Below are 19,093 nucleotides of genomic sequence, written 5' to 3'. Positions count from 1 at the left end.
TGAAAAGACATCTCGTTAAAATCTCGCGAGAGTGTCAGAAAACTCGGGATCCCTTCTAGACAGTACCGATGCAAGGAATGGATGCACTCGTTCTCTCGTCACATGAATGTTTTTACAAATGGCAGCTGAGTTATAAGTAGTTCTCGACTAAGTAAGTTTGTAAAGTTGGTTGCGTCTGGAGGACATTTAGCCTCTGATTTTGTACATTAATTCCTCATATATTAAAGACAGGGTACACTAAAGCTTCAAGCTAGCTGTGTCAAACTTGAAAGCATGTCTCCTCTATCACTGTCCTGTTGGACTAAACTCCAGCTGAGACCACAGAACATAAGGACACTTCTTCAGAAGAGTGTCCCTGTTTGTCCAAGCCAGGACTCCAGACAGCACAGCTCTGGACAGCACAGAAGGAGGGTTGTCATCACAGGTATAGGGCTAGTATCTCCTCTGGGCACAGGGACTGCACTGCCATGGGACCGCCTGGTTAAAGCCCACAGTGGGATTGTTTCCCTGGACTCAGAGGACTACAAGACAGTCCCCTGTAAGGTGGCAGCACTGGTCCCCAGAGGGGATGAAGAAGGCCAGTTTAAGGAGGAGAGGTTTGCCTCTCGTGGGGAGATTAGCAGCATGTCACCTGCCACTGTGATGGCCCTCGGAGCTGCTCAGCTGGCCCTGGAGGACTCAGGGTGGTACCCTAAAAACCCAGAGGAACAGCTCAGTACTGGGGTGGCTGTCGGCATGGGGATGGTGTCACTGGATGAAATCGCTCGCACTTCTGCCGCCTTCCAAGCAAAAGGCTACAATAAAGTCAGCCCCTTCTTTGTGCCTCGCATCTTGGTCAACATGGCTGCTGGACACATCAGCATCAAACACAAACTGAAGGGTCCCAACCACGCGGTGTCCACTGCATGCACCACAGGGGCACACGCCATAGGAGATGCTGCCAGGTTCATTGCCCATGGGGATGCAGTTGCTATGGTTACAGGGGGGACAGAATCCTGTGTGGGGCCTCTGTCGATGGCCGGCTTTGCCAGGGCGCGCGCCCTCGCCACCAAATGGAATGACAACCCCACACAGGCATCCAGACCCTTTCATCCAGAGAGAGAGGGCTTTGTGATGGGCGAAGGAGCGGCAGTGCTTCTGCTGGAGGAGCTGGGGCACGCGGTGAAGAGAGGAGCTAGGATTTACGCAGAGGTGCTGGGCTATGGACTGTCAGGGGACGCCAGCCACATCACTGCACCCACTGCAGATGGAGACGGAGCGTTCAGGTGATAATAACAACACTTCCTGCTGTGGTTTGCAACCTCAGAACAGAGTTATTGATAATTCAGAGGGGCCACAAAGTGATTTAAGGGAACATTTAGCACTTTTCATGTGGATGTCCAATCAGTGTTGGTGGTAAATGTAGTCCATTTACACAATAAGCGCCTCAGTGCTGCTATATGGAAAGAGAAAACTGAATTCTCCTGCTGCATAATCTGTCACAGTGATGTCATTGGTGTTAAGGAAGAACTACAGGCTATTTAAGCTTGGACTTCCCCTGGGTAGCCTGGGGGCGTACTATTTGAGAATTTTTGTCATCTAACACTATGCTTTGGCCAACAGAGTAATAGCTTTCAGCTAGGGTGATACACAGCAACATGAGCATCAGAAGCTTCCACAAAATGCATCCTGGTACACGTAGGCACTGCTAGCAGGGCTTTATGAGCAGGAGGTTTCTTGGTCCATGTAGCAGCACTGAGGAATTTATTGTTTCACTTGAGTACATTTGCCATCAACGCTAACTTGACATCTACATGAAATTCCCTTTAACAGAACAGGAAATGAGACAAAACATATCTCTGTCACCCACAGTCAGGTTTATTATTATTTATTGACATTTTCCTTGACTTTAGCTTTTTTTTGCCTCATGCGTGTTTTTATTGATTTTAGCTTTTTTACATTGTACAAAAATACACAGTACAAATGTGTATTTTACTGGACAATGGGGAGAGAAAAACAGCACAGTAGACAGCTGTACATAAAAAAAAAATGTCAAAAAGAACATCTTAGGCATCCCAATATTCCTTTATATTCTGTTAACTAGTACCCCAAACCCTCTCTAAGATGTTTTACCCTCAATGTATGTCAGATAATTATGTCAGATTTGGTTGGTTTTTCTTCAAACATTATTCTACCTGGCAATCAGATTTTCTAAAAAATCTGTATTTTCCCTCTTGACCTCTAAATAAAATGTTTTAGATAATCTTTATTCAACTAATCATCAGACTGTTTTTTGCTCCATTGGTCTTTGTTGTAGCAATGTTGCAATCTCTGCTCAGATCAACAGCAACAGTCATGTTTCCATCCAAATGTAGTGCAAATTTTAACAAAATTTTGAGTAAATTGGCAAAAAGAGAGAAAACAAGAAAACAAGAATGAATGCTCGTTTCCATCCACTATTGTTATGCAATTATTAAGAGTTGTTTTGTCATGATCAGCAGTGGGTGGTGACAGTTTTTCAGAAAATCATCATACTATTGCAGGGCGCAACAAGATGACGTGACTAAAAGAGCACCATTTGAACCTCAAATAGTGAAAAACAAGGTAGAAAACAGGATTATAAGTTTGATGTTTGCTACATCAGAGATTGTTGGGAAAATGTTTCCATCTCCTGTTAAGCGCAATAATTGACGCTGAAATGAAATGTGCATGAAAATACGTTGATAGAAACACAGCTGCTGTTGTTATTGTATGTTAAGCAGCACCTAAAATTGAGCCAAAATTGTCACTGTAATATCAAAAATTGTAAAAACCTGGAATGTTCCTTTAACTGTCTGACCACTGTGTTTACAGGTGCATGTCAGCAGCTGTCAGAGATGCTGGCGTCTCACCCACTGATGTGACATACGTGAACGCTCACGCCACATCCACGCCTTTGGGCGACGCGGCTGAGAATGCTGCCATCAAGAGGCTCTTCCAGCAAAACCTGGAGAGCCTGGCTGTCTCCTCCACAAAGGGAGCCACGGGACATCTGCTGGGGGCCGCGGGGGCCCTGGAGGCTGCGTTCACAGCTTTGGCCTGCTATCACGGGGTCCTGCCCCCGACCCTCAACCTGGACCGCACCGAGCCAGAGTTCAACCTGAACTATGTTCCCTGCACAGCGCAGCCATGGCGGACTCACGGCCGACGGGTCGCCCTCACAAACTCATTTGGATTTGGCGGCACCAACGCCTCCCTGTGTCTCTCTAGTGTCTGATGAGCACGCTGTTCTCTTTACCTGTAGAGTTCAACTGGCTGAATATTTCTCAGTAGAACTGATCAGCACTACTACTGTTTGTTTGTGGAAAAAACTGTTTTTAAGGCAAAAATCTGATATTTTAATGACAGGCTTTAAACTGCAAAGATTAAAAATTCAGAGGAAAGCACTGAATTCTTGCTATGTTGGTATATTTACATGAAAATGGTCAAAATAATAATGATCATCAGAGTAAACTGGTTTACTGTCAGGCTAGTGAGGCTTTTTTTTTTGGTGTGTGGTCAAAAGGTGTTCCGATACAGATACTGATTGCATATCAGCCAATAAGGAGTACAGATCTGATATCAGTGTGTGAAAGAATACATCTGTTGTTATTATTTTTTAACAGCAGTATACTACTGGCCCTCCGTGGATGTGATATGATTTCTCTCATTGTTGTATGGCCTGCTTCAGGAGAAAAAGATTTGCCATACAGGACTCTGCAGGGTCTTAGTTTGGTGCTAATAAATGACTGGTATCAGATCAGTAGATAGACTTGTGTACTCACTGATGTGTGATCCAGCATTTTAGACTGTATCAGAGGCATTTTCAATACTGGGTTGTACAAGGCATCACCAGGTAAAATACTCTATTAGAAGTAAAAGTCCTGCATTCCAAACTTTACTTGAGTAAAAGTAAGTATCAGCAGCAAAATGTACTTAAAGTATCAGTAGTAAAAAATCCAAAAAATTTTTGCAAAGAAATATGTGCTGTAACTGAATATTTATTTCTAATATGAGGCTATTATTTTTGTGAAATACTTCATAATTTGAAATCCTGAACAGTTATTTAATGAAACCATATGAAAAGTTAAATCTCTTCACTTTTAGGGCGTGACAGGGGCTGCTCAAACTGCATGGGATTATTTTAAAGTGGGCGTGTCTATAAAGCAGAGACTCTTGGGTATCGATGGAATCCATTTTCATTCAAATATCTTGAGGTGTGAGGTGAAGGGAACCCTTTGAATACAGTCATACCAGTTTTATCCTTGCAAATATTTAGCCTAACTTTGTTCAGAGTGTTATTTAGGCCCCTTTACCTCCCAACAAGCTAGTATATAAGATAGGATAAGATAAACTCTAGGAGAAATTTGCATGTTACAGCAGCTCAAATAGTACAGGTAGAAAAGGGAGTGAATGACAATAGAATACTTAAAGAATAAAGATAGAATCTAAAAAAATATAAATCAAAGAATTAAAAAATGAAGCACTAAATTTGACAAAACTATACACTCAAGACTATATACATTATATACACCTTTCACTTATATAGATATGTGGAAATGTTTGGATATATGGACATATATGTGCAGGATAATTGCACACATGTTGTGTAGCATTGCAATTAAAAGAATAACAATGTAAACAGTGTTGCTTGCAAAGGCAGATTGCATAGACAGTGTACATACGGTATATTGCAAAAGGTAAGGTAAGTGAATGACTAACGTAATGGACACATAACAGTGTGACATTACATCACACTGGGGTCAAAGAGTCTGACAGCTGAAGGACCTGCAGTAGCAGTCCTTCTAGAGCTGTGGGTGCAGCAGTCTGCTCCTGAACAAGCTGCTTGGTGCACCTACAGTCTCATACAGGGGGTGAGAGGCGTCAGCATGGCTGAACATCCTCCTCTCACCCATGTCCTCAGTGGAATCCAGGGGACAGTCCAGGACAGAGCTGGCCCTCCTAACCAGCTTATTCAGTCTTTTCCTGTCCCTCTCGGTGCCCCACCGTTATCACCAATATTACCTGTAGAATAGCACCTGCTTTATACCACCCCTGCAGAAGCCAGTCCCCCACTCCCAGTCAAAACAAGTCCAGACACACCCCTGCTAGTAACTGCAGCAGTCAATGAATGTTGTTGGGGAAAAAGTATAAAGTCGCATAAAGTACCTTAAAATAGAACTAGATTAAGTTATGTCACTTTAGTACATTTACTCAGTTACTTTCCACTACTACTCACACCTTAAACTGCTCTTACAGAATATGCTGAGCATTTCACCACTGGATCTGGAATAAACATCCTCTGTACCTCCAGCAGGTGGCGATGATTCACAGCAAGTCATACATATTGCTTTCATGTAATTTCCACTACAGTTTACATTTTAGACATTCAGCAGACAACAGAAAATTGAACATCACCAGATTTACAACTATTTAAACTGACTGAGGTCAAAGGTCAGGGCTCAGTCAGCTCATATTATCATTACCTGACCTTAAAGCAGTCCTTAAGTGCTACTGATGCTAAGACAAATGTGAAGAAAGACATACAGGAGGCTTTTAGATCCATTAGAGGAGACTGAGAGGTTGATGGTAATAATTATATTAAGAAGATAATGACCATTAATTGCCTTCTGTTGGCATCTTATATCCAAGTTGTGTTTTCCTTAAAGAGGAACTCAGACTTGAAAAAGCTCAGCCAATTTGTTGCAATTAGGAAATAAGTAGTGCTGCGGTGCTGTTCAGCGGACTTTAATAACATCCTAATAGAGGCATGATCTCACAGCGGTGTCTTTTGTGATCGCTTATTGAGGCACTTTTCAAACCGAGACCTCTGACTCGGTGTTGTTCTCCTTTGGATTCGGCCTTTTACTTCAGAGCTGAGAGAACAACAAGGGGTCAGCGGAGCAGAAGGGATGAGTAAGACAGGTTAATTGGGGACAAAGTGCCATTATGTCAGGTTGAAATGAAAGTAATAGGGTAAACAGTCCCCCGAAGGGTAAAAGGACAGTTTTCCAAAGTGTTACCTGTCTTCAGTTTGAACAACAATTGTTCTGCTCTTTTGTATAAGAGGAGAAACACACATTTCTTGTCTTTGCGTCCTGAGGGAGACATAAAATGTCCATTGAGTGGCCATTTGGAGCCTCTTATCTGATGGTTGAGAGCATGTGTAGTTAAACTTCCCCATGACAGTTTTGGAGGCTGTGAGAAAGACTTAAAAGTTTGTGTAAAGCAGCAATAAATGTGTTTTCTGAGTTTGTTACACCACAGAAACGTGTTATTAACCACCCACCTATATTTGAATGTTAAAAAATTTGCTAAGTAGATAAAAATTAGGTCTCAAAATCATGAAAAAATTAGCAGTTTTTTCTGCGTGTCTGCTCAGCTGTCTCGGTGTCAAACACCACTATGACCTGAAAACAACCTGAGACATAGCATAGCATAGCAGCTTTATTGGACATGTTTGAGCCTCCAGAGCCAGAGGACGGTGACAGAATGGTATTTTTTTTTCTTCTGTGTCGAGTTGTTGGAACTGAAGTGAGCAGAGGTGAACTGCTGGACTGATTTGGAGAGAGTCACTGAAGGTATGTTCAGAACTCACCGCTGACCATCACTCGTGTCAGTTTGTGAGGCTTATATAATTGGGGGAACATGGCTCCGGCACGTCACAGAACCGTGCTTCAGGTCCAGAAATCATAAACAACAGTTGCTGGTCCAACACCACAATTCAGTACTACATAGTTCTCTGTCTTTTCACATGTTTTCAGCAACTATTTTCTAAGGTTTTTTTCCTTTACAGATTTTAATGAAAAACAAAAGTAAAATGTTACAGTAGGTTATGTTCTACTGAGATGAGGGAAAAGGCTGGTTTTACAGAGTTATAAGTGGGCCTAAAGCCTCACTACAGACTGCAGTGTCCATTACACCCCACAGTACAAGAGAAGTAGGACTGAACAACATACTGTATGTTGTATTTGCTTTCTTCCCAAGTGTTCAATAAGAACATCAATACCAGTCTTGTGTCTGTAGCTGTGGCCAGACGATTAGCTTAGAAGACTCCACAGTTAACTCCTTTAAGTGCTCTAACCTTCTGGGAGTGTAAGCATGGGTGTATTACACACTGCACTCCAAGATGACGCTCATTATCTTGAGTGAAAATTGCTCATTCAGCTCATACAATAAGCACAAAAGGTTTGCATCAGTGTTGTGTGGCTCACTGCACTTGTGCAGTAGTGTTTCTCTCCCTGGTCCCACCCACTGGACCCTTCTGGGCCCACTGACTCACACTCATAAAATAGTTTTTCTAAGTTTGGGAAGGTTTTTGAGTATAAACAATTTGTGGTTTACTTGTTCAAGCAGTCCTGTCAGGAGTTTTGCAGACATGTCTTTTATGATGAAGGTGAATTCAATTGAAAGATTACCCAGAGAGCAGAGGCTAAATGGCTATCTCACAATGTTAAATGGATAATTTACCCAAAAATGAAAATTCAGTTATTATCTACTCATCGTCATGCACATCTCCCAAACAGTGGAAGTGAATGGTGACCAGTTTTCAAATGTAAAAAACAACTGAAAAGAAAAACCCTCCACACTGCTTGTCTGGCATAATCTAAGTCTCCTAAAGTTCCGACATGTCATTTGCACACAGTCACGCCACACACACACAGTTCAGACAGTGTGCATGTACACATCAACATGGCTAAGGAAGCTAAGGATCTACAGTGAAGATTCAGGTTATGAACATGGTGTAAATAAGATTTTTTTTTAGTCAACTTGGCATGTTGGGGCTTTAGGACTTGGATTACACCAGACGAGCTGTATGGAGGCATTGTATGTTTTTATTCTGTTGCTTTCACGTTTGAATACTAGTCACCACTGACATTATTTGGGAGATTCTGCAGAGCTGTATTCCTGTGAAACTCCAGTAGAGTTTTGTGGACTGAAAAACTAAACCCAACCTTCCATCTGCAACTATCCCTTTAATGAAAGGGAAAAATATTTCATTTATCCACCCTGTGATTCAAAAACGCTTCATATTTTACAGTTTTTCACAATTGCTAAGACAAATTTCTGGAAACCTTCAGCCATTTTCTCATATCTCTAAACACAAAATCAAATATTCAAACAACATTCACAAAACCTCTGAGTCTTCTGACAAAATCAAACAGTACTTTCAGATCCTACACACAGCTACTTCTTATATACACTGCTGATCAGTCATTACACACTACATCAAAAAATGGAAAAATACACTGTTGAGAACGTGCAGCTACAGGAATACTTTTTTTATTGCGTTGTCACATATCCGGATTCTATTCAACTGGTTACTTTTAGCCACAATACCTCATTGAGGAGTGGGTGTTGTCATTGCTAAATAAAGCTTGTTATTGTGATTGGCTCTGTGTAGAACAGTGTGTAGCGTTTTGTAGTACGTGTGATTTATGTAGAAGAGAAAACTGAGTGTATGACAGAAATTGTGTTTGCAATGTTGCAGCTTTTGTGTAGAAATTCGGTGCATGAGTTTCAGATTTCAGTGACTGGAATTTTAGTGTGTAAACAATTGTAATTCACATCATTAGAAGCAAGTGCGAACAATTTTGAGTCATTGTGTGTACAGTTGTGTTGGAGTTGTGTTCAGCTTCTACTTTACCATTTTGCAACAAAAATGTATCATAGTGTGAAATCTGTTTTAACAAGTACGTTTTAAAGATGGAGAATGTGTTTAGAGTTTTGCCAAGAGTGAATGATCTGATAAATGGGTTCAGGGCACTGAGCATGTGGTTCAGAGAACAGGGTTTAGTGTTTTAGCAGTTGTGAAAAATTTCCCATTTCCACCAAGCTTCATAAAAACTGTGCTAGTGTGCTAGTTTGTCTGTAATCCTATTGACAAACAGCGCTGAAAGCATAACCTCCTTGAAACATTGAGCCATTGGTTAGTGGAACCTGTTTGAGTTTGTCATTATGGCTTTTGGTTTTTTGCAACCACGCCACCAACCGATGTGTAGTCCTGACGAGAGCGTGGAGCTGGTGGACAGTCCTTAGTTTCAGCTTGTCCGTTCAGCAGGAAATACTGGTGACCTGCCTGGCCTCAGAGTTTCTTATGATACAGCAAAACAGTACACTACAATATGTTTCTGAAAACATTTTAGGTGAGAAATAGGAAAGGTAGTGACAGAATCGCCATTCATATTTAATCAGCACTGCCTAGTTTGACAGTTTGATCTGAGTTTTTTAGGCCCTGTGTGTTGCACTGGGTGACCTTCCAGCAGCTTCATCCTAAAGCATACCCTGCTTTATCATCTGTTTTCTTCGAAATGGGACCATAATTGACTCAGTATACATCACTCTGTACAGAAGAAAACTCGACGCTGGTGAGACCAGAAACTCATTAGGAAACTGTTTACTGAGGTAATAAATCAAGTGAGAATTAGGGAGATTTTGCTATAAGACATACTATAGGTCTTCTTTTTGCAACCAGTAGAGTTGCAACCTGCTGGCCATTAGAAAGAATGCAAGTTTAAGGCACTTCTGCATTGACTTGTCAGACACAGAACCTCTGTTCACTATTTAATGCACCCAATCCGGTTTGAGCAGGTTTTGTTTGCATGCAGGTGTGGAGATCAAAAGAAGCTGAATGCACCGGCCAACATGCTTTATTCGCTCTTTAAAAAACAATTATCTGCATTCATACTTGTGAGACAGTGCGGTCGCAGATGTCGTCTTCCAGCCCCAACTCAGTTTAATAGATGTGGACTGTAAATGATGACAAGTACACAGAAGAGGAAGTCTTGGCCCAGATATCTATCTGGATATACACTGGATACACCAGTGGAAACCCTGAAACATTGACCATGGCCCCCAGATGCTAAATTGTTGTCTGACTATGACTGATGGGTTCTGAGACTGCTGATCAACACACCAACTAACTGATATCACCATCTTTAGATCCTGCAGCCAAAAAATAGACCAAAAATAGCACTCACTATGATCATTAATTCATGGACTTTCCTAATGGTGCTCTCACAATACTCCTTGACCAATCACGGTTGAGCATGCTTTGATTGCATGCAGGTACATAGTCTGTGTGGAGAGCAAAAGAGGCAGGACACTTTGGCTGAAATACAATCTCAGAACCATGTATTTGCATTCATACGTGTTAAACAATTTGGTTGTAGATGTCATAGATGATTAGCATCTGAATTTGCTAATCAGACTGTAAATGGTGACCAGCACACAGAAGAGCCCATCCGGGTTATCTGGATATCTGCTGGCTGCATTCCCCAAAACACTGGCCGCCCCCACCCCCAAGAGGCTAAATTGTCTACAGACTTTAACCAATGATATTGCTGATCAACAAATCAATATCACCATCTTTAGATCCTGCAGCTACTGGACAAAAATAACATTCAGTAACATAAATGTAACCATTACAAATGATCCTCTCAGTAATCCTTCACCTTTCTGTTTTGATGCCTTATGTAGAGCATGAAGCCAAATTTGACCAAACCCTTTGTTACATGTCCCGTATATGTTAAGGCCGGACCTCTTGCTCTGTATTTCACTTGATGAATAATTATACTGTCCCGGCTGAATTAAATAGCTTGATGTAAAGCCGGGCCCAGATGATGAATCACTGTACTGGGGAATGTCTTTCCAGAGCCATTTTTAGAGATTACGTTTTATTAACTCTTCTGGATGTCACATCCAGCTAATGAATAAATCTATTATTCATCCATTTTTTAATTTGAAATAAGCTGACACGGATAAATGAGTAGGGACAAGCTTTTTTTTTTCACTTTAGAAAGGAAAGCCCGGCATCTTCATGGGGAATATTTTGGCCTCAGGACTCACATCGATCACTCTTTCTTTGTGTGTGTGTGAGTGTTCTCAGTTTGGCATCCTTGCAGAGAAAGCTGCCCTGCATTGTTTTGTTGTATATCATGTTGTAAATGATAACTACTCTACCATTACATGGATGGGATTCCTTAGTTACCTGCAGCACTAAATGCACTGGCTCGAGGATGATTATTTTGCAGCAGCACTGCCTCCTCTCCTGCCCTGTGCACTCAGAGTTAAGTGTACCCATTCCACCACTCCATATCAATAGTGCCTCTGCTGGGGAGGAACTATTGATTCTTATTGCTGTAATGATGATGACTTTGGTTCTTGTTATTCCTTCTTCTGCTCTTTTTTTTTTTTTTTTTACATCCCTGTCTCCTAATTAGGAGATATCCAAGCTGAATTATGATCGCCATGGCAACAGAGTCAGCATGCATTCCCTTTGATATCACCCTGTCCCACATGGAGCACAGCTTATCACCAGGTTCTAAATTTAGACCTCCTCTCTCTCTCTCTGTGGCACATAGTGGATGGCCTTCATTCTTCTGCTATGACCATTTTAGTGATGGCCTTCTGCTACATTCCTTCCTCCTCAAACCTAATTGACCCAAGATGTTACAGTAATACTCTAAGTTAAACAGATTGTAATGCAATGGATGATTGTAAATGTATCAGTGGATCCGCAGCTGTATAAGACGCCCCGAGCTGTCGAAGTGGTAAACTGGGAAAAAGTCTGCATGTGGAGAAGGAAAGGTGGATGGATGACAGCCCAGCGGTTCACTTCAGCTCACTTCAGTTCCAACAACCAACAAGACACAGAAGAAAAAAAATTACCATCCTGTCACCTCCTCTGGCTCTGGTGGCTCAAACATGATTGGACATGTCCAATAAAGCTGCTAGATGGAGCGGCAGTGTTTGTTGACAGTGATTCAACATTTTATATAATTAGCAAACAAACACATTTGAGTGGTGTCATTTTTGTTTGTCATTTTTATATGAATGAAAATATCAAAGTCCTTGAAACCAGATTTTGATGCAGACCCCCTTGATACAATGCCACGAAACTGAATAATAATGCCAGAATTACTCAAAATAAATTGCACTTGGGAATTTTGGAGATGAGCCTTTTATATGTACAAACAAGCGTCTAAAGCCGGTATTTTATTTGTTCATGAGTTGCCACCACAGCGGTAAGACACAATGTCATCCACCCTGTACATGGCAGACATTAATGTCACAATACCATGTGACTGTACACATGGCATGGGGCCACATTCTCCAGAGAGCAGATATTACAACGGGTTGGCCACCAATAAATTTTAAACTAGAAGGCCTCTCAAAGAATGCAGACCTCTGCCAAGGCCAACAGTCTCCACTTCTATGGTATGCAAGTGCATGATACTGCAAACACTATACTGTATGTCCCGATATACTGGCATTAAGTCAAACTATGGTTTTGCCAAGCTGGAGTCTCATCATCTCAGCTGTGCATTTGTTAGGTACTTCTAAATTAAACTCTAGTGGCAAGTGATCCAGAACATCACAGGCTATAAGAGCAGGAGCTGAGATTGATCAGAATGTCATCAGTCTGCAGGTGTTTGGCCACACAAAGATTGGAAAAATTGAAATTCTGGCCTGCTGAGTCATTGGGGTTCATCCTGTGGGGACCATAAATGTCTGTGCCAAATGTAATGCTAATCCAGTAAGTATTTATTGAGACATTTGAGTCTGGACCAAAGTGGTGGACAGAATCCCATCCTAAAGTCCGCGCATTACAAAGAAGAGCAGAAAGGAAAAAAAATAAAAATTGAAAATATATTACATTTCTTAAGTAATGCTAATAATAACCAAACATGTTTAAAATAAAATGAAAAATAATAAACTGTTACTCTACTACTATTTACTTTACAGCTAAATGAGTATTTCTTTCGTTCAAGACACACTGTATCAATATCACCATATCAAGACATGCTAAAAGTCCAAAACTTTAATTATAAAACACACTTGGTCATGTATTATGTACTTCATGAGAATCAGGTCAGTTGTTTCTCCATAATCCTGCTGACAAAGAGACGTACAATCAAACCAAACTGAAAATATACCCCGCATACTTTCTCTTTTTACGTTTACTGCAGCCGCCCTGACAGAGTACACACTGTGGTATGCAGGATGCTCACAACTGGGACACTCCACTTCCTCAAAGTTGCATCTTGAACTCTGACCCTCTTACTCATACACCCATCACAGAGGATTGTGGGTCAGAAAAGCACGCTGGCTTGCATTCTGCTAAATGTGACCAGATGCAGGAGGGCATCCTGGTATTTTTGTCATACCACATTTGACACACCGCGTACTGGGACATATTAAATCTTTTTTACTAAATATTATGGTAGTATTTGTATTGGAACGCAGAGATAACCTCCTCAGAGGAGGTAATGAAGCCATTACAAAGAAATGTGAAGCATGGACAATTATAGTCAAGTGCTATAACAATAACCAGTGGCTCAGTGCAGACAGCAGAGGTCAAGGATGGTACAAACATGCCTCACATGCCACAGTTGTTGCATCATATTTTGAGCTGAGCGAATACAAATGAAGGACTTATCCTCTCCCAGTGATGGAATCAGTAGTACTCATGATATCTGCTGCCCAGCTCGTATTTTGAATGAAATGTCAGTAGGAGTGGAGGTGCTGGCCTTCTTGCTTTTGGACTAGTAGCTGGCTTGCAATGCCTTGTGTTGTGTGGTGGAGGCTACATGTTACCATATTAACTTCATTAAAAGAAGTGTTTTGAATTCCTGGTGCTTTGATTAATTAAAGCTTTCAGTGTGTTCCACTTCCACCATTTTAACTAAGTAAATTAGGCCTACATGTTGTCTAAATATATTCCCACATGTTTTAAATGTTTTTTTCCCATTATTATATTTCCAAAGAAACTGGAAATTATTTGGACAGGTATCCCTGGGAGTCCTGTTTCCTGGGATGAAACCCTAGTGGCACGCAATCCAGAACATCACAGGCTACAAAAGCAGGAAAACAAAAAAAGCTAAAACTTTAAATGTTATTTCTCAAAAACATAAAGTGACACATTGCATATTCCCACAATTAATGGTTTCTGAATAAATACAATGCACCTATTTAAGGAGAGGTCAAGGATGATGTTGCATCATATTTTTCTTGGAGTGAATACAGATGAAGTTCTCCTCCTTCTCCTGTACTGGGATCAGTAGTACTCACAATGTCTGCTGCTCAGCTCGTGTGCTGAATGAAATGTCAGTAGGAGTGGAGGCGTGATCGCTGATTGACACATGTATAATTAACCAGATTCTTTAACAAAGAGAAATGTTCATGATCTCTTCACGAAGCTGGGCAATAATAACTGACTTACTTTTTTATCCAAACCCGTCTCCAATCGTTTTTCTACACCTGAGAAGTGTCAACAGGCAGGATCACTAACTTCACCAGAGGTATTAATATAAATTTACATTAAAATGAAAATTTAAGTCGTTTTGCAATGTGAAAGAGTACTGCAACTACCTTTTCTCCAGCTCTCAGGCTTTGAGTATGTGTGAAAACTACTCAGATGAAAACACAAAGTCTTGTTTTACATAAATGATGTGTCCTTGCAGTCGAACTCAAATGCATTTGCACCACCGTGTAAAAGAAACAATACTTAAAGAGCTTTATTCTATTATTCCTGCCAGTGAACAAGAGTGAGAAGTACCGATCAGTGTCCCTCTGAATACTTTAACACGCCGCAGTTAACAAGCTTACAATATGTCAGTTATTAGTCAGATAAAAATGGACTGCAGATTTTTGTGACTGCCCATAAAAGCGCATGAGGAAGGATTTTTCTTCATTAACATTTGCGTGAGCCAGTGTTTAAAGCAACATTATGTAACTATTTAATCTTAAAATAACCACTTCCAAAATCATATTGATGCTACACTGACTTGTAATAGAGTGAATGGTGCCTGTCATTTTCTACCTGTGTAACCTAACACCTGATCAACTAGCAATTAGCTAGCAAAAACTAGCAGAAAACCCACAATTATCTTGTATAAATTACAAATTTCTCTGTGTTTGACGATGGTTTGGAAACATTTGGAATAATATAAGTACACAGCTCAACAAAATATGTAACATACATCTGGTGTTACTGTATTTTGACTATTTATAGCAGTAACTAGGCAGGTAAGTACTTACTTTTCTCAAATTAATAACGCAATTACAGTCAGTGGAATTTAAAAGGGTTTGTTACTTGTTACTTTTGTCTTACTTGAAACTGCAGACAGCAGCAGTCGTAGCAGACAAATGCAGTCTATTCCCCAATATATGATCTAATGTCACCGGTCTTTATAGTGGTGTGACACAGTTCATGCAATGTGAGCTTGTTTTTCATCATAGTTTAATATAAACTCTAAGTCCTATTAGTAATAATGGGTACAATAATGGATAAAAATTGTAGCTCTATAGCTACACTTAAATAATTATAGCTATGTGTGTATTAAAAAGAGAATTAAAGCATTTAAAAGTAACGCAAAAGTTACTTTCCCAAGTTATGAGTTTTATAATCTGGTAATTAGTAAAGTAATTCAATTACTTTTTGAGAGAAGTAACTAGTAACTGTATTGTTTTTACATTTCCTGAGGTTAGTCTAAATTATTTGGATGGTTATTCCCAGGTATTCTGTTTCCCAGGATGAAATCCCAGTGGCATGTGATCCAGAACATCACAGGCTATAAAGGCAGGACCTGGCTGATGGCAATTTCACCAGTTTTGTAGATGTGTGGTCAACAACCAAATACCAGACAAACTGAAATTCCATGAAAAGCCATGAGGAGTCATCCTGTGGGAACTATGAATCTCACTGCTAAATTTAATGCAAATCCATTCAGTTTTTATTGAAACATTTTGATTCTGGACCGTATGCCACTGCCATCCCCAGGTCCAAGCTACTAGCATGACAAAAAGTGTAAAAAAAAAGATGAAAAAAGGGGAAAATTTCATGTTTTTAAGTAATAATAAAAAAATTAATTTTAAATGTTATTCCAGTAAGACAAAGTGTTCTTGTTCACATATTGCATATTTCCACAATTTATGTTTCTTCAGTAAAGAAATCAAGAGTGTAACTATCATCATTCATCATTCATTCCTGACAAGGACTGAACATGAAGATACAAGATATAGATCAGATTTAAAAAAAAAAAAATGTTGGATTTATTCATTTAAACACAAGAAAAGGCCAAGCAGCAAAAGTGAGCATTAACTACACTGGGCCATAAAAGAGGTCAGCCCCAGGAAACCGCATCAAAACTGAGAAACTGTCCCAGTTCCAATGTCCCTCCAGTGAACCCTAAACCCTGAACTCTCACTGACTTTAAACAAAGTCTCATGTGACATCACTGTCAGTGTCTGAGTGCAGGAGGGTGTGAGGCTGTAATGCTGAAGTGCTGTAGGAGCAGGACAGCACTTTGTGAACTCACTTGACCCGCACAGAGACATATCTGTGGACTGTAAAGTGTGAGGCTGATGTTTCAGACTGTGTGTGGTTTAATGAACTGGAGTGTTTGTTATTATAGTTAAGAGAATCATCGTCTACTCTTTCCATATTTTATTTCTTTTTATTTTTTCCCCCTGATTCATGCATTTCCACTGCACGGTTTTAATCTCACAGTGGTATGCATGGTGGGTTTTTCCCTTCATCAAAATCTGCAGAGTTGCAGATTTAAAGTGTGCATAATAGACTTAAATAGTCTCATACTCTTGCACAGTCCTGAGACCTCACACACTTACTGGGAGCAAGTAGCAAAGTTTGTGAGGCACTTCAACAAACCAACCTAACAAGATGATGATGGAACATCTGGTTGATGGCGACTGCATTTCAGCTTAAGAAGAGTGGACAAATCACAATAATTACAAATAAACACTAAACCAGTGGCGGACTCAGGTTCTCCAAGAGACAGGGGCGAAAAATCATAAATAGGGCACCAGCTGTATGAGGTGGAGAACCAGCATGCCAAAAGGTGTAATGTACTTTATCACATTTTGTCCACTGGACAAATGTTATCTTGCACATTGGGCTGCTCTAATGAGCACTTTATCATGTTTTGTCCACTGGGAGGCCACTCTAGAGGGCACTTTAACACATTTTGTTCACATGAAGGCCACTCTAGAGGGCACTTTACCACATTTTGTCCAGTCGAAAGCCACTCTAGAATGTATTTTAGCACATTTTGTCCAATCAAAGGGCAGTCTAGAGGGCACTTTATCATGTTTTGTCTACTCAAAGGCCACTCTAGAGGGCACTTCACTATATTTTGTCAACTCAAAGGCTACTCTAGAGGGCACTTTATCATGTTTTGTCTACTCAAAGGCCACTCTAGAGGGCACTTCACTATATTTTGTCAACTCAAAGGCTACTCTAGAGGGCACTTTATCATGTTTTGTTCACTTAAAGGGCATTCAAGAGGGCACATGAGCATTTTTGGACACTGGGCTACCCTAAAGGGCACTTTATCACATTGTCTTGGACACTGGGCCTCTCCTGGAGGTATTTATAATGTTTTATACCATAGGGGCATCCAAGAGGGCACTTTTGCTGTGCTGTTTTGAACATGTGGGCACCAGGGGGACAGTCATTCCCCACATCACTGTGTATCCAAGTTTTGGGGAGTACTATTGCACATATGAAAAAATTGTATACAGCCTTATGTGTCTCCAGAGATAGCTGTGTGAAGTCTCAAGTGTCCTCATGTGATGTGAGTCTGTAGCCGTGTTTCAGTCGACCTACTTTTACACACATTTTGAAATATCGTGTCAGAAAAGGTCAGTGGAAGCTGCTACTAGTACAAGACACCTCAGTCTCTGACAGAAATGTTGCTGGTTGAATTGCATTGTGGATAATGTAGGCACGACTTTTTGACAAGGAAGAGGAATGATACCTCTGGTTCTGATGCATCAGTTTTGATCCATCTTTTTAACTGTCTATCATGAGTGTGACAATGATTAGGATTGTAGGGAGAATACATGAACTTTAGTAACCTGCCTACTTTAAATCAGACTTCTCTCCTTCTTCAACCTTCTTTTGGAAGTGTGGATTAGTGATTTTAACTCATGGTGACAGAAGAAGCTGTGTCAGTCCTGAGGATCCGACCTTTTTTTAAAATGTGTGTGTATGTGTTGGAGTTGACAGATGGTGCAGTGAGAGAACAGACAGACAGGCAGACAGACAGAGGAGCAGACCGGTTAGACTGCTATAAGCTACTTTTAGTTTGGATGGAAGTGTTTTAAAGGTCTGACAGACATATAATTTAAAGTTCCTAAACATGTTTTCATTAGTGTATAATCACCTGAAAATAAGAATTCTTGTGTTTTCTTTATCTTAGAATGAACCCTTCAGAGAGAACAAGTCCTCTTTCATGGAGGGCGCCATGTCGCATCGCTATGTTTCTACAGTAACCCAGAATGGACAAATCAAACACTGGCTGTGGATACAGCATTTTGGACTGTGTTTTTTTTTTTGCAAGACTGTAGGTTCTCCTACAGACAAGGTAGTTGCACCAAGGTGGTCACTGCTACATGCCATTGAATCCTACACACTGGTCATTTAATGAAAAGTGTGATTGTTTGTCAGACTTTGTGATCAAGCTTTGCTTGTTTCAGTGTGAAACATTTTGACAGGTGATAGAGACTGATGTCTTAAAGCATTAACTTGTCCAGATATGCAGAGTTTCTCTGTGACTCTGTGATTAATAATACTTATTAAATGTTGCATTGTGTTTGTTATGACTGTATGGGTTTCTTGTGCTGATTTTGTGTGCATGTTTTTGGACACACTCATTTGTTCATTCAGTAGGGCTAACTTTGTGTATTGTCTAGATTAGTATTATTATTGCTAGTAGCTGCTGGTTCTGACAGGAATTCCATGTGCATTGTTAACCTGCAGAGCTGACAGGCTGAGATAAGCAAGTGGTAAAAAGTTTTCAAATTGGCGGATAGGTGTGGTGTCAGCAGAAATGTCGAAGTTGTATTGGACTGTTGTGTAGAAACAGGAGCTGAGCCCAAAGGCTAAAGCTTTCATTTTACTAATCAAAGTGTGTTCCAACCCTGACCATGAGCTTCAGATAGTGATTGAAAAGAATTAGATTGTGGATAAAAGTCACCGAAAGTTTCTTCTGTCTGATTAGGATGCCATCTGGCCTTCCTTTGGAGGTTTCCCGATTATGCCCAACTGTTAGGCAACTCCAGGGTGGACCCA

At 40.5% G+C, this 19,093-nt stretch overlaps 1 protein-coding gene across 1 annotated transcript; it reads left to right on the top strand.

Annotated features, from left to right (window-relative positions):
* Positions 1-77: 77 nt before the first annotated feature.
* oxsm (3-oxoacyl-ACP synthase, mitochondrial) lies at positions 78-3,320 on the top strand. Its single transcript, XM_084738978.1, has 2 exons — positions 78-1,265; positions 2,833-3,320. The coding sequence occupies exons 1-2, from the start codon at positions 274-276 to the stop codon at positions 3,233-3,235; spliced, it is 1,395 nt and encodes a 464-aa protein (XP_084595104.1). The 5' UTR covers positions 78-273; the 3' UTR covers positions 3,236-3,320.
* The last annotated feature ends 15,773 nt before the right edge of the window (positions 3,321-19,093 follow it).

Source organism: Lutjanus erythropterus, chromosome 16, assembly GCF_056507025.1.
Source record: "Lutjanus erythropterus isolate fLutEry1 chromosome 16, fLutEry1.hap2, whole genome shotgun sequence".
NCBI classification, from domain to species: Eukaryota; Metazoa; Chordata; class Actinopteri; order Lutjaniformes; family Lutjanidae; genus Lutjanus; species Lutjanus erythropterus.
This window is presented reverse-complemented; position numbering and strand designations above follow the sequence as displayed.